Source organism: Plecotus auritus (genome assembly GCF_963455305.1).
Source record: "Plecotus auritus genome assembly, chromosome: X".
Classification (NCBI taxonomy): Eukaryota; Metazoa; Chordata; class Mammalia; order Chiroptera; family Vespertilionidae; genus Plecotus; species Plecotus auritus.
Genome location: NC_137784.1, coordinates 54,818,623 through 54,834,008, shown reverse-complemented (window position 1 = coordinate 54,834,008; position 15,386 = coordinate 54,818,623). Strand labels below are relative to the sequence as shown.

The 15,386-nt window shown below is 42.8% G+C and overlaps 1 protein-coding gene across 1 annotated transcript in view; it reads right to left on the bottom strand.

The window, feature by feature from the left end:
* KIF4A (kinesin family member 4A) overlaps positions 1-15,386 on the bottom strand; it is a 228,958-nt gene that overhangs the window by 211,342 nt on the left and 2,230 nt on the right. The window contains exon 4 of the mRNA XM_080652803.1: positions 1,011-1,201. Coding sequence (XP_080508929.1) covers positions 1,011-1,201 — 191 coding nt within the window. The remainder of the gene's footprint in view (positions 1-1,010; positions 1,202-15,386) is intronic.

Genomic DNA, 15,386 nt, shown 5'->3' with positions numbered 1-15,386 from the left:
AAATATGAAGAAGTGTAAGGAGCCTCTGGGACAACTTCAAGCGTACCAACATCAGAATTATAGGGGTGCCAGAAGAAGAGAGAGCAAGATACTGAAAACCTATTTGAAGAAATAATGACAGAAAACTTCCCCCACCTGGTGAAAGAAATAGACTTACAAGTCCAGGAAGCACAGAGAACCCCAAAGAAGAGGAATCCAAAGAGGACCACACCAAGACACATCATAATTAAAATGCCAAGAGCAAAAGACAAAGAGAGAATATTAAAAGCAGCAAGAGAAAAACACTTAGTTACCTACAAGGGAGCACCCATACGACTGTCAGCTGATTTCTCAACTGAAACTATGCAGGCCAGATGGGAGTGGCAAGAAATATTCAAAGTGATGAAAAGCAAGAACCTACAAACAAGATTACTCTACCCAGCAAAGCTATCATTCAGAATTGAAGGGCAGATAAAGAGCTTCACAGATAAGAAAAAGCTAAAGGAGTTCATCACCACCAAACCAGTATTATATGAAATGCTGAAAGGTATTCTTTAAGAAGAGGAAGAAGAAGAAAAAGGTAAAGATAAAAATTATGAACAACAAATACATATCTATCAACAAGTGAATCTAAAAATCAAGTGAATAAAAAAATCTGATGAACAGAATAAACTGGTGAATATAATAGAATCATGGGCATAGGAAGGGAATGGACTGACAATTCTCGGGGGGAAAGGGGTGTGGGGGGTGCGGGAAGAGACTGGACAAAAATTGTACACCTATGGATGAGGACAGTGGGGGAGGGTAAGGACAGAGGGTGGGGTGGGAACCGGGTGGAGGGGAGCTATGGGGGAAAAAAGAGGAACAATTGTAATAATCTGAACAATAAAGATTTATTAAATTAAAAAAAATGTAATTTACTAAAAATGCAGTTTATTAATTTGAGTCATGCCAGGAAAAACCTGATTAGGATTTATTTTACTACCCAAACATAAATTTAAACTCAGAATAATTAAAGATAAATCATTTACCTCTAAGTATGACACTTTCAGAGTAAATTCAAAGTCACTCTTCTTATCAATTTCTTTGAAGAGCAGTCGTATTACCCTAGGGATGACCCCAACTGTTGGTTCATTCTCTTGCTCTGTAGTGTATGCACTTCCCATTGAATAGGTTTTTCCAGAGCCAGTCTGTCCATAGGCCAGGATGGTTGCATTGTATCCTGGCAAAACAGAAGTCACATGCATGGTGATACTCAAATATTTTCATCCAATCAATATACTCCATTTTCCTTCAATGATTACTTGCTACAAAATTGAGACTGCTCTCTTAAGACAAGGGACTCACTCATGAGTAGCAGACACAGAGAAAACCTATATGGGTGTCATGAATTTGCACTGCTCCAAATAAGCAAAGAAGAAAAATACCAAACCCAAAATGTGTGCCCCTCTTGATAGCCCTTAAAAGATAGGAAGTAAAACACTTAAAGATATGACTGAGATCATGAAGATGGCCAACTCACTATCAAAGAGCCAGAGTTTTATAATTTTACTTTCTATCTACTTCAAGCAATTATAAATTATGGAAACTAAAGTCTTAGAAGCTATATAAATAGAAGGAATTCAAACTTTTATTTATTTGGTTAACAACCATCATTTTGTTAATACTCACCTAAGGAAATTTTTACCATTGCTTTTATTAGAGAGTGGGAGGGAGGGAGGAACCTGCAATCTAGGTACGTGCCTTTGACCAGGAATCGAACCCGAAACCCTTTGGTGCAAGGCCTGATACTCTAATCACTGAGCCAAACTGGCCTGGGCAAAGTTGCTTTTAACAGTCAATGAAAGCATCTACTCCTTACCTGAACTCTTAGACTGTATCTGGACTGTATTATCAGGCTCCTCATAGAAATGTCATCTTTTTAGGTATGATTCAATTGGATATGTGCCCTTTGCTTTTTTCTGAAAGAAGTTCTTTGTATAAATGAAGACCTTAATATACTAAAAATCACAAGATGTTAAATTGAGGAGACAAAATGGCGGAGGAATAGGCAGACATGTCCCGAGACTTGTTCCGGAGCAGATAGAAGGAGCAACTAAATTGAATAACATCCACCACGAATTGGTGAAGTAGACACAGCTGGTGAGACAATTCACAGCCGGGAAGGGCAGAGGACGCCTGGAGAATGGTAAAATCAAGGATGTGGGCTGGAGAGAATTGCAAGACCTCCGAGTCCAGAGGGTCAGAAGGTAGCTGCACAGCACCAATGCCACATCCCTGGGGACAGGCATAACATCTGACTGTGGAAAGGAAGTTCACAGGGCTGTTGGCAGCAGGGGATTCTAGATCTAAGCCTGCAGCCACGAGAGGCTGAGCCTGGAGGGGGCGGCCTGAACAACTGCCCAAGCTGCGCCATGCCGTGGGGAGATAAACTCACAGTGGCGCAGCTCTTTCCCCTCTTTTTGTTCTTCACTTTTATTCACTAAACCCAGCTCATATGGCCTTTCAAATATAAACACCGTGGCTGAGGTGTGAACTTGTGGAGTCTGGGGAGAGGCTCGGGAGAAGAGCAGGTCGGGGAGAGGTGGCCGGGAGTCTGGCACTGAGACATACTTGACACGTGAGCCCTAAGCAGCCATTTTCTCCTGAAGAGATAGCCCCTCCTTGCAGTCTCCAGGCAACCAATACAGCCACACCCAGACTACAGCCTGAGCAGTACAAAGGATACAAAAAAATAATCTGAATAGTCCTTGAGAGCCCTCAGGGACTGTCCTGAAGAGAGGCTGTTCAGTCCCAGAGAGCCATGCAGGAACCTCCCCACCTATAGCCCTGTCAGAAACAGCCGCTTGAGATATTTAAGATTGAAAGTGGGCAGACAGGCTAAGTGGGAAGATTGATCCCGCCAGCGGGCAGTCAAGGCTGTAGATATAGACACAAACAGAGGAGTGGTGGACCACTTGGAACTTCAACAATCTAACAGGAAACTGAGAAGTGGCAGACAGTACAGAAGAGTGGGATCTTAAACCAGCCCCCACGGGGCATTAAAACTTGGCGGAAAAGAATGACACTTAAATTTTTCATTTTTATTGTGTTTTACTATTATTTTGTTAACTCTCTTTTTTTTCTGTATTTCTTTTTTCTGTTTCTTTATTTTTATTTCTTCTCGCATTATTTTTTCTTCATTCTATTTTTTATTTTTATATTTTAACCCAGCCGTGGGCAAACTACGGCCCGCAGGCTGGATCCGGCTGTTCTATCCGGTTCTCTTGCTCTCCCCTCCGCTCCTTTACTTTGAATTTATATTAGTTCACACAAACACTCCATCCATGCTTTTGTTCCGGCCCTCCGGTCCAGTTTAAGAACCCATTGTGGCCCTCAAGTCAAAAAGTTTGCCCACCCCTGTTTTAATCTATTTTTTTAAATCTTTTTTTCTCCTTTCTTTTCTCTTTCTTCTCATCCACTCATCCTCTTTCTACTTCCTCTATACTGAACTAAGATCCTCCCCATATATTCACCCAATTCCTTAACCTTACTTTCTGTATATAAGCTCGGCCTCTACAGATTCTGCCCCCACCCTCTTTTCTGGGTCTTTGGTGTTTGCATTTTTTGGTTTATCTGTTTGTTCTGTGGTGTTTTCTCCATATATATGTATATATGTGTATATATATCCTATCTAATAAAAGAGTATTATGCAAATTAACCATCACTCTGCTACACCCACAAGCCATGCCCACCAGCCAATCAGGAGCGAGTATGCAAATTAATCCAACCAAGATGGCTACAGCCACAGAGCTGCAGTAAGCAGGAGGCTTGGGGTTCCCCAGCAATGGAGGAAGCCAACCTTCCCTGCCACCATGGCCGGCCCAGGCCTACACTCAAGGCTACAAAGTTTCAATTATAGAAGACAAATAAATCCCAACAAAAATGGTGGCAGCCATGGCAGCACGGAGCTGGAGAGAGCAGAAGGCTTGAGTTGCCCCCGGCGATGGAGGGAGCCAAGCTCCCCCAGCCCTGGCCTACCTTGGCCTCCACTACAAAGTTTCAATTATAGAAGATAAGTAAATCCCAACAAAAAAGGCTGCAGCCACAAAGTGAGCAGGAGGCTTGGCTCCACTCAAGGCTACAAAGTTTCCATTATAGAAGATAAATAAACCCCAGATACCAGGGCCTCCGCTTGGGTTGCTGGGTGGCGTGGCCGACCTGCAAACCACCAAAGGCCCCTCGCCCAGGCTGGCCCATGCCACAAGAGAACCCCCATCCTGATCTTGGACACCCTTCAGGGCAAATCAGCCAGCCCCCACCCGTGCACCAGACCTCTATCCTATCTAATAGAAGAATATGCAAACTAACCGTCACTCCAATACACAAGATGGCTGCCCCCATGTGGTCAAAGATGACTGCCCCCAGGTGGACACAAGATGGCCGCCACAAGATGGCCAGGAGGGGAGGGCAGTTGGAAAGGACCAGGTCTGCAAGGGAGGGCAGTTGTGGGCGATCAGCCCAGCAGGGGAGGGCAGTTAGGGGTGACCACGCTGGCAGAGGAGGAAAGTTGGGGGGCGACTGGGCCTGCAGGGAAGGGCAGTTGGGGGGTACCCAGGCCTGCAGGGGAGAGCAGTTAAGGGTGACCAGGCCTGCAGGGGAGGACAGTTAGGGGCAAACAGGCTGGCAGGGGAGCAGTTAGGCATCAATCAGGCTGGCAGGAGAGTGGTTAGGGGGTGATCAGGCTGGCAGGCAAAATCGGTTAGGGGCAATCAGGAAGGCAGGCAGGCGAGCAGTTAGGAGCCAGCAGTCCTGGATTGTGAGAGGGATGTTCGACTGCCCGTTTAGGCCCAATCTTACCTGGATAGGGCCTAAACAGGCAGTCAGACATCCCTCGAGGGGTCCCAGATTGGAGAAGGTGCAGGCTAGGCTGAGGGACACACACCCCCGTTCACGAATTTCATGTACCAGGCCTCTAGTACACACACACACACACACACACACACACACACACACACACACACACTGAGTGGCCAGATTATTATGATCTCTGAACGCATAATAATCTGGCCACACAGTGTATATCCTATATAATAAAAGGCTAATTGCAAATTGTCCACTTGACCAGGAGTTGGACCAGCAGGCAGGCCGACCAACCACCCATGTCCCCTCCCCCTGGCCAGGCTGGCCTCTAATATATATGTATGTATGTATGTATGTGTGTGTGTGTGTGTAGTGGCCAGATTATTATGCATTCAGAGATCATAATAATCTGGCCACTCAGTATATATATGTTTTTTTCCCTCTTTCTTCATTTTTCTTATTATTCTTTTCTCTCTTACCATTTTTCCTCTCCTTGATATCATTTGTGTTCTCGTTTTTCTCCCCTAATTCTCTTTTCTATGGTGGTCACTTATATGGGGGTTATCGGTGTCGTGAGTACATTCGTGTTTTGTGCCCTTTGTGTTGTGTCTTCTCTAATTGCATTTTGTCCTGTTTGGTCAATGTGGTAGAGAGTGGGCCACATAACCAGACACCCGGAGAGGAGACTCCATCCACGAATGGGTCAGTAATACTCCAGACCGAACTACAGAGGCAGGAAGATGGTGGCAGTGAGGGAGAGAGCGTGAATGAGTGAGGGAGCGAAAGGGGAGTGTTTGAATGTGTGTGTGTGTGGGGGGGTGTCTGTATACATGAGTGAGGGACAGTTCGATCCCGTAAGACCTATGGGGGCAGGCAAATCGAACTCGCCTAGTAGGGCAGCCTCTGCTACTGTTGCAAACACTCCTGGGCGGGGGAGGGGGGGCTGGCTCTACCACAGAGGCCACGCCATCTTGAAGGGGAGAGCTGCTGTGACTGGGAGCCCAGCCTCACCTCCACCCAGGGTGCCCTCAGACACCATCTGGGTCTATAAAGACATCCCCACCAGGGAACTGCTGCCTCGGCTGCGGTCCCATGGTCACTGAAACTCCACCACCCCAGCCACAGGCTCCTGTGAGTTCCAAAGTGCACTCTGCTCTGGCTGGCCTATCACTTTAGCCCAGGGCACTGTGACCATGTGAGCAGCAGCTACGCAAGCATCCCACCCCCATCCGAGGAGCAGCAGCCACATGGGCATCTTGCCCCTGTCCAAGGAGCAGCAAGCCCGTGAGCAGCCCTGCCACATATGAAAAGCAGCAGCCTCACGCGGCCTGCCCCTGTCCAAGAAGCAGCAACCCCACTCAGCCCACCCCTGTCTGAGGAGCAGCAGCCCCGTGAGCAGCCTGCCCCCGCCCAAAGAGCAGCAGCCACACGAGCAGCCAGGCCCCGTCTGAGGAGCAGCATCCCAGCGAGCATCCCGCCCCCATCCGAGAAGCAGCAGCCGCACACAGCTGGCCCCCATCTGAGGAGCAGAAGCCTTGCTGGCAGCCCACCCTTGTGTGAGGAGCAGCAGCCTCGCAAGCAGCCTGCCCCTGTATGAGGAGCATCAGCGCCGCAAACAGGATATACCTGTCTGAGGAGCAGCAGCCTCATGAGCAACCGGTCCACGTCGGAGGAGCAACAACCTCATAAGCAGCCCACCCCGTCCGAGGAGCAGCAGCCAGGCAAGCAGCCCACCCCCGCCAGCCAGAGGAGCCATGACTGCTGCAAGCAGCTACACAAACAGCGCCCACCAGAGGAGCCATTGCCAATTGAGGAGCAGCCGCTGCTGCGACCGCCCAAGAAGCAGCCGCTGGCTGAGGAGGCGCTGCTGCCTGATGACCACCCTGCACACAACTTGACACCTAGATCCTGCGTTGAGAGCAAAAATGGGGAGACAAACAAACCCGCAAAAAAAAAGGAGGAATCACCAGAAAAGGAGCTAAGTGAAATGGAGGCATGCAATATGTCAGAAAAAGAATTCAGAATAAGGGTCATACAGTTCATAAACTGTATGTATGAAAAAATCAACAACTTATGTAAGAATCAAGAAGAAATAAAGAGTGCTAGAGCTGCAATACAAAACACCATGGAAAGTTTCAACTGTAGACTAGGAAAAGTGGAAGACCAAATTAGCAAATTAGAAGACAGGGAAACAAAACACACCCAAACTGAACTGCAATTGGAGAAAATAATTAAAAGACAGAAGGAGAGCCTAAGGGAGCTTTGGGACAACATGAAACAAAGCAAAATACGAATAATAGGGGTGCCAGAACAACAGGAAGAGGAACAAGAGTTAGGAAACCTATTTGAAGAAATAATGTCAGAAAACTTCCCTGATGTGGGGAAGAAAAAAGTCACACAAGCACAGAGAGTCCCAAACAAGATGAACCCGAAAAGACTCACACCAAGAAAGGTCGTATTTACGATGGCAAACATTCAGGACAAAGAGAGAATCTTAAGGGCTGCAAAAGAGAGACGAAAAGTTACATGAAAGGGATCTCCCATTAGATTATGAAATAATTTCTCAACAGAAATGTATCAGGCAAGAAAGGAATGGAAGGAAGTACACAAAGTGATGCAAAGTAAGGGACTGAATCCAAGAATACTCTATCCAGCAAGGCTATCATTCAAAATTGAAAGGGAAATCAGGAGCTTCACTGACAAAAAAAGACTAAGGGAGTTTATTACCACCAATGCAAGAAATGCTAAAGGGACTGGTGTAAAAAGAATAAAAAGGGAAGGAACAGAGGCACAAAAAAATGAAAATGGCTACACACAAGTACCTATCAATAATAACTTTAAATGTAAACAGACTAAATGCTCCAATCAAAAGACATCGAGTGGCTAAATGGATAAAAAAACATGACTCACATATATGCTGTCTATACGGGATCCACCCCAGAACAAGGGAATCACATAGACTGAAAGTAAAGGGATGAAAAAATATCTTCCAGGCAAATGAAAATGATAAAAAAAAAGCTAGGGTAGCAATACTTATATCTGACAAAATAGACCTCAAAGTGAAGGCCATAACAAGAGATAAGGAAGGCCACTTCATAATACTTAGGGATTGATACAACAAGAGGATATAACCCTGATAAACATATATGCACCCAATGCAGGAGCACCCAAATACATAAAAAAACTCCTAGAAGATATCAAGGGAGAGATCGACAACAATACAATCATAGTAGGGGACTTTAATACACCACTGACATCACTGGATAAATCCTCTTAGACAAAAAAATCAGCAAAGAAACAACAATCCTAAATGACTCACTAGATCAGATGGACCTAATTGACATCTTCAGAGCATTTAACCCCAAAGCCACGGAATATACGTTCCTCTCAAGTGCACATGGGACATTTTCAAAAATAGACCACATATAGGGTCACAAACAAAGTCTCCTCAAATTCAAAAAGATTGAAATCATATCAAGCATTTTCTCAGACCACAATGGCATAATATTAGAAATAAACTACAACAAAAACATTCCAAAAAATTCAAATACTTGGAAGCTGAATAGCATGCTATTAAACAATTATTGGGTTATCAATGAGATCAAAGAAGAAATTAAAATCATCCTGGAGACTAATGACAATAAAAACACAACAATTCAAATACTATGGGACACAATGAAAGCAGTACTGAGAGGGAAGTTTATAGCTCTACAGGCCTACCTCAAAAAACAAGAAAAAATGGTAATAAATCATCTAACTCAACAACTCAAAGAGTTAGAAGGAGAGCAACAAGAAAAGCCCAGAGTGAGCAGAAGGAAAGAAATATTAAAGTTCAGAGCAGAAATGAATGACATAGAGACCAAAAAAAAAAAAAAAAAAAACAATACAAAAGATCAATGAAACCAAGAGCTGGTTCTTTGAAAGGATAAAAAAGATTGATGAACCTCTAGCCAGGCTCACCAAAAAGCAAAGAGAGAGGACCCAAATAAACAAAATTAGAAATGAAAGAAGCGAAATAACAACAGACCCCACAGAAATACAAAGGATTGTTTAAAAAATACTATGAACAACTCTATTCTAACAAACTAGACAACCTGGAGGAAACAGACATATTCCTAGAAAAATACAACCTTCCAAAACTTATTCAGGAAGATACTAAAAATCTCAATAGGCCGATAACTATGGAAGAAATTGAAGCAGTCACCAAAAAGCTTCCAGCAAACAAAAGCCCGGGGCCAGACGGCTTCACAGGGGAGTTTTACCAAACATTCAAGGAAGAACTAAAACCTATCCTCCTCAGACTATTCCAGAAAATTCAAGAGGAAGGAATATTTCCAAGCCACTTCTATGAAGCCAGCATCACCCTAATACCAAAACCAGATAAAGATAACACAATGAAAGAGAATAACTTACCAATATCCCTCATGAACGTAGATGCCAAAATCCTCAACAAAATTCTAACAAATCGGATCCAGCAGTACATCAGAAAGATCATACACTATGACCAAGTAGGATTTATCCCGGGGATGCAAGGATGGTACCATATTCACAAATCAATAAACGTGATACATCACATAAACAAATTGAGAGATAAAAATCACAGTCATATCAATTGATGCAGAAAATGCATTTGACAAAATCCAGCACCCTTTCTTGATAAAAACTCTCAGAAAGGTGGAACTAGAAAGATCATACCTCAACATAATAAAAGCCATATATGACAAACCCACAGCCAACAACAACAACAAAAAAAGCTGGGGTAGCAATACTTATATCTGACAAAATAGACCTCAAAGTGAAGGCCATAACAAGAGATAAGGAAAGCCACTTCATAATACTTAGGGATCAATACAACAAGAGTATATAAACCTGGAAAATATATATGCATCCAATGCAGGAGCACCCAAATACAGAAAAAAAACTCCTCGAAGATATCAATGGAGAGATCGACAACAATACAATCATAATAGGGGACTTTAATACATCATTGACATCACTGGAAAAATCCTCTAGACAAAAAAATCAGCAAAGAAACAACAATCCTAAATGACTCACTAAATCAGATGGACTTAAATGACATCTTCAGAACATTTCATCCCAAAGCCACGGAATATATGTTCTTCTCAAGTGCATAAGGGACATTTTCAAAGATAGACCACATATTGGGTCATAGGCAAAGTATCTCCATATTCAAGAAGATTGAAATCATATCAAGCATCTTCTCTGACCACAATGGCATAATATTATAAATAAACTACAATAAAAATATTCAAATACTTGGAAGCTAAATAGCATGCTATTAAACAATGATTGGGTTACCAAAGAGTTCAAAGAAGAAATTAAAACCACCCTGGAAACAAATGACAATGAAAACACAACAATCCAAAATCTATGGGACACAGTGAAAGCAGTCCTGAGAGAGAAGTTTATGGCTCTACAGCCCTACCTCAAAAAACAAGAAAAAATGTTAATAAATCATCTAACTCTACAACTTAAAGAAATAGAAAGAGAGCAACAAGAAAAGCCCAGGGTGAGTAGAAGGAAGGAGATAATAAAGATCAGAGTGAAAGTAAATGACATAGAGTCCAAAAAAAACAATACAAACGATCAATGAAACCACTTGTTCTGTGAAAAGATTAACAAGATTGATGAACCTCTAGCTAGGCTCTCCAAGAAGCCAAGAGAGAGGACCGAAATAAACAAAATCAGAATGAAAGAGGTGAAATAACAACAGACCACACAGAAATACAAAGGATTGTTAACAAATACTATGAACAACTCCATTCCAACAAACCAGAGAACCTAGAGAAAATAAACATATGCCTAGAAAAATACAACCTTCCAAAACTCCATCAGGAAGATTCTAAAAATCTCAATAGGCCAATAACTATGGAGGAAATGGAAGCAGTCATCAAAATCCTTCCAGCAAACAAAAGCCCAGGGCCAGACAACTTCACAGGGGAGTTTTACCAAACATTCACAGAAAAACTGAAACCTTTTCTCCTCAGACTATTCCAAAAAACTCAAGAGGAAGAAACACTTCCAAGCTCATTCTATGAAGCAAGCATTAGCCTAATACCAAAACCAGATAAAAGATAACACAAAGGATATGAATTACAGGCCAACTCCCTCATGAACATAGATGCCAAAATCCTCAAAAAAATTCTAGCAAATCGGATCCAGCATTACATCAGAAAGATAATACACCATGACCAAGTAGGATTTATCCCAGGGATGTAAGGATGGTACAATATTGGCAAATCAATAAATGTGACACATCACATAAACAAACTGAGAGTTAAAAACCACAGTCATTATCAATTGATGCAGAAAAAGCATTTGACAAAATCCAACACCCTTTCTTGATAAAAACCCTCAGCAAAATGGGAATAGAAGGGTCATACCTCAACATCATAAAAGCCTTATACGACAAACCTACAGCCAACATCATACTCAATGGGCAAAAATTAAAACCATTTCCCCTAAGAACAGGAACAAGACAGGGATGCCCACTCTCACCATTCCTGTTCAATATAGTACTGGAAGTACTAGCCAAAGCAATTAGACAAGAAGAAGAAATAAAAGGTATCCAAATTGGAAAAGAAGACGTAAAGCTGTCATTATTTGCAGATGATATGATACTATACATAGAAAACCCTAAAGACTCCATAAAAAATTATTAGACTTAATAAATGAATTTGGCAATGTAACAGGATACAAAATTAACGCCAAGAAATCTATGGAATTTTTATATACCAATAGTAAACTTACAGAATGAGAGATTAAAAATAATCCCATTTATCATTACACCAAAAAAATTAAGAAACCTAGGAATAAACTTAACTAAGGAGGTAAAAGACCTATATGCAAAAAACTACAGGACACTGAAAAAAAGAGATAGAGGAAGACATAAACGGATAGAAGAACATACTGTGTTCATGGATTGGTAGAATCAACCTCATTAAAATGTCCATACTACCCAAAGCAATCTATAGATTCAATGCACTACCCATTAAAATATCAATGGCATATTTCACAGACCTAGAATGAACTCTCCAAAAATTCATCTGGAATAAAAAAAGGCCCCAAATAGCTGCAGCAATCCTGAGAAAGAAGAACTAAGTAGGTGGGATCTCAATACCAGATATCAAGCTGTATTACAAAGCCACGGTTCTCAAAACTGCCTGGTACTGGCACAAGAACAGACTTGTAAATCAATGGAATAGAATAGAGAACCCAGAAATTAACCCAAACCACTATGATCAATTAATATTTGATAAAGGAGGCAAGAGCATAGAATGGAGTCAAGATCGTCTCTTTAATAAATGGTGTTGGGAAAATTGAACAGATACATGTAAAAAATGAAACTAGACTACCAACTTACATCATACACAAAAATAAACTCAAAATGAATATAGGACTTAAACATAAGTTGGGAAGCCATAAAAATCTTAAGAGCAGTGGTTGGCAAACTCATTAGTCAACAGAGTGGCAAACGGCTCACGAGGCGCAGTTTGCCGACCACTCTCTTAGAGGAATCCACAGGTAGCAAAATCTCAGACATATGCCAAGGCAATATCTTCTTCGATACAGCTCCTAGGGCAGTTTTCCGGTCTGTTGACTATTGAGTTTGCTGACCACTGTCCTACGGCAATGGAAACTAAAGAGAAAATAAACAAATGGACTACATCAAAATAAAAAGCTTCTGCACAGCAAAACAAACCATCACCAAAACAACAAGAAAGCGCACTGCATGGGAGAACATATTTGCCAATGTTATCTCTGGTAAGGGTTTAATCTCCAACATTTACAGGGATCTCATACAACTTAAGAAAAGGAAGATAAACAATCCAATCAAAAAATGGGCAACAGACCTAAATAGGTACTTTTCAAAAGAGGACATAAGGAAAGCCAAGAGACATATGAAAACCCTAGAGGCCTGGTGCACGAAATTTGTGCACGGGGCGTGGGGTTCCCTCAGCCCTGCCTGCACTCTCTCCAATCCGGGACCCCTCGGACATCCCTCTCACAATCTGGGACTGCTGGCTCCTAATTGCTCACCTGCCTGCCTGCCTGATTGCCCCTTACTGCCCCCCCTGCCAGCCAGGTCACCCCTAATTGCCCCCCTCTGCCAGCCTGGTTGCCCCTAACTGCCCCCCCTGCCAGCCTGGTCGCCCCATGCAGCCTGCTGTTCAATCGTTTGGTCGTCCCTCACTAACCCCCCTGCCAGCCTGGTTGCCCCACACAGCCTGCTGTTCAGTTGTTTGGTCTTCCCTCACTAGCCCCCCTGTTGGCCTGGTCGCCCCACACAGCCTGCTGTTCAGTTGTTTGGTCTTCCCTCACTAGCCCCCCTGCCGGCCTGGTCACCCCACAAAGCTTGCTGTTCAGTCATTTGGTTGTCTCTCACTAACCCCCCTGCCAGCCTGGTTGCCCCACACAGCCTGCTGTTCAGTTGTTTTGTCTTCCCTCACTAGCCCCCCTGCCGGCCTGGTCGCCCCACAAAGCTTGCTGTTCAGTCATTTGGTTGTCTCTCACTAACCCCCCTGCCGGCCTGGTCACCCCACACAGCCTGCTGTTTGGTCGTTTGGTCGTCCCTCACTAACCCCTCTGCCGGCCTGGTTGCCCCACACAGCCTGCTATTCAGTTGTTTGGTCATCCCTCACAAAACTCCCTGCTGGCCCGGATGCCCCACGCAGCCTGCTGTTTGGTCATTACTGTGATGGTGTCCTGGACAATTTGCATATTCCTCTATTATTAGTATAGATACTTAAAGTCACTAATCACCCGAGAGATGCAAATCAAAATGACAATGTGGTACCATCTCACACCTGTCAGAATGGCTATCATCAACAAATCAGCAAATGACAAGTGCTGGTGAGGATACAAAGAAAAAGGAACCATCATGCACTGTTGGTGGGAATGCAGACTGGTGCAGCCACTGTGGAGAACAGTATGGAGTTTCCTCAAAAAACTAAAAATGGAACTCCCATTTGACCCAGTGATCCCACTTCTAGGAATATATCCCAAGAAAACTAGAAACACCAATCAGAAAGGATATATGTTCATAGCAGCACAATTTACCATAGCTAAGATTTGGAAACAGCCTAAGTATACATCAGCAGATGAGTGGATTAGAAAACTCTGGTACATCTACACAATGGAATACTATGCTGCTGTAGAAAGGAAGGAACTCCTACCATTTGCAACAGCATGGATGGACCTGGAGAGCATTATGCTAAGCGAAATAAGCCAGTCAGAGAAAGATAAATAATATCACATGACCTCACTCATTTGTGAAATATAATGAACAACATGAAATGATGAACAAAAACAGATCCAGGGACAGCGAAGCATGGATCAGACCGTCAAACCTCAGAGGGAAGGTAGGGGAGGGTGGGGCTAAGGGGGGAGATCAACCAAAGGACTTGTATGCATGCATATAAGCATAACCAATGGACACCGACACCGGGGGTGGGGGGGTGGTGAGGGCATGAGAGGGGCGGGAAGGTTGCGGGGGGGGGGGGGCGGGCAATGGAAAGATAAGGACACATATGTAATACCTTAATCAATAAAGAAAAAAAGATGTTAAATTGAGATTTTCACTAGTAGAATGCTAGTATCACCTCGTATGGTATAGTATGGCATGACTATGGGTCAAGAAAATAACATGCCATAATCTTCTGCAATACTACAGTATAGTAATAACTGGGGAAACTAAGTTGCAGTACTTTTTTCAAAGCACTCTGTGGTATTGAGAGTTCAGAGTACAAGGTATTGTTGAGCTGACTGAAAAATACTAGTTTGTGTTTGCAGAGCAATATGTTAACCAGATGCATATATATTGGAATCATTTTCTACATTATATTGCTTCTAAAGACTATAATTTAATTCTCATAGTTTCCCAACTTAAAAATATGAAAGTAGAAGTATAGTACTCTTACTAAACTGTAAAGGTACATTCTGCGGAAGATGCCCAGATAGTGAAGGCTTTGGAAACCACATTTTTTCAGGAATGGCTAAAGGAAAGGAGGGATGGTTAATGAGAAGAGAATTAGAATAATATAATGGTCTTTCAAATATGTAAATAAGAAAAAGATTAACTTTATAGTGGAGAAACCTGGCAGATACCACCTTAATCAAATTATCAAAATGAACATCAGGATGTGAGGGCCTTCTGGCTGCAAGATGTGTCCTCTTCCTCCCTCAGTGATCCATGTGAATCCCTCTAGAAGCTGCAAGCTTGGTTGAAGAGAACATTCCCAGATAGATGAGAGGACCATATTCCGGTCAAGCGTACATGAGTAGGTGCACTCCCCTGCTAAAGCCTCCATCAAGATCTCAAAATGAACATCAATAGTAATGGAACAAAACAAAATCATGTGTTGACTGACAGGATTCAAAGAGAACCTGAATCTAATCAGAAATAAACATCAGACAAACCAAAAATTAGAAATGTTTTATAAAATAACTGGCCTGTGGATCTTCAAAAGTGTCATGAGTATGAAAGTAAAAAAGAGAATGAAGGAATTTTAGAATGAAGGAGACTACAGAGGCAGTACAAATAA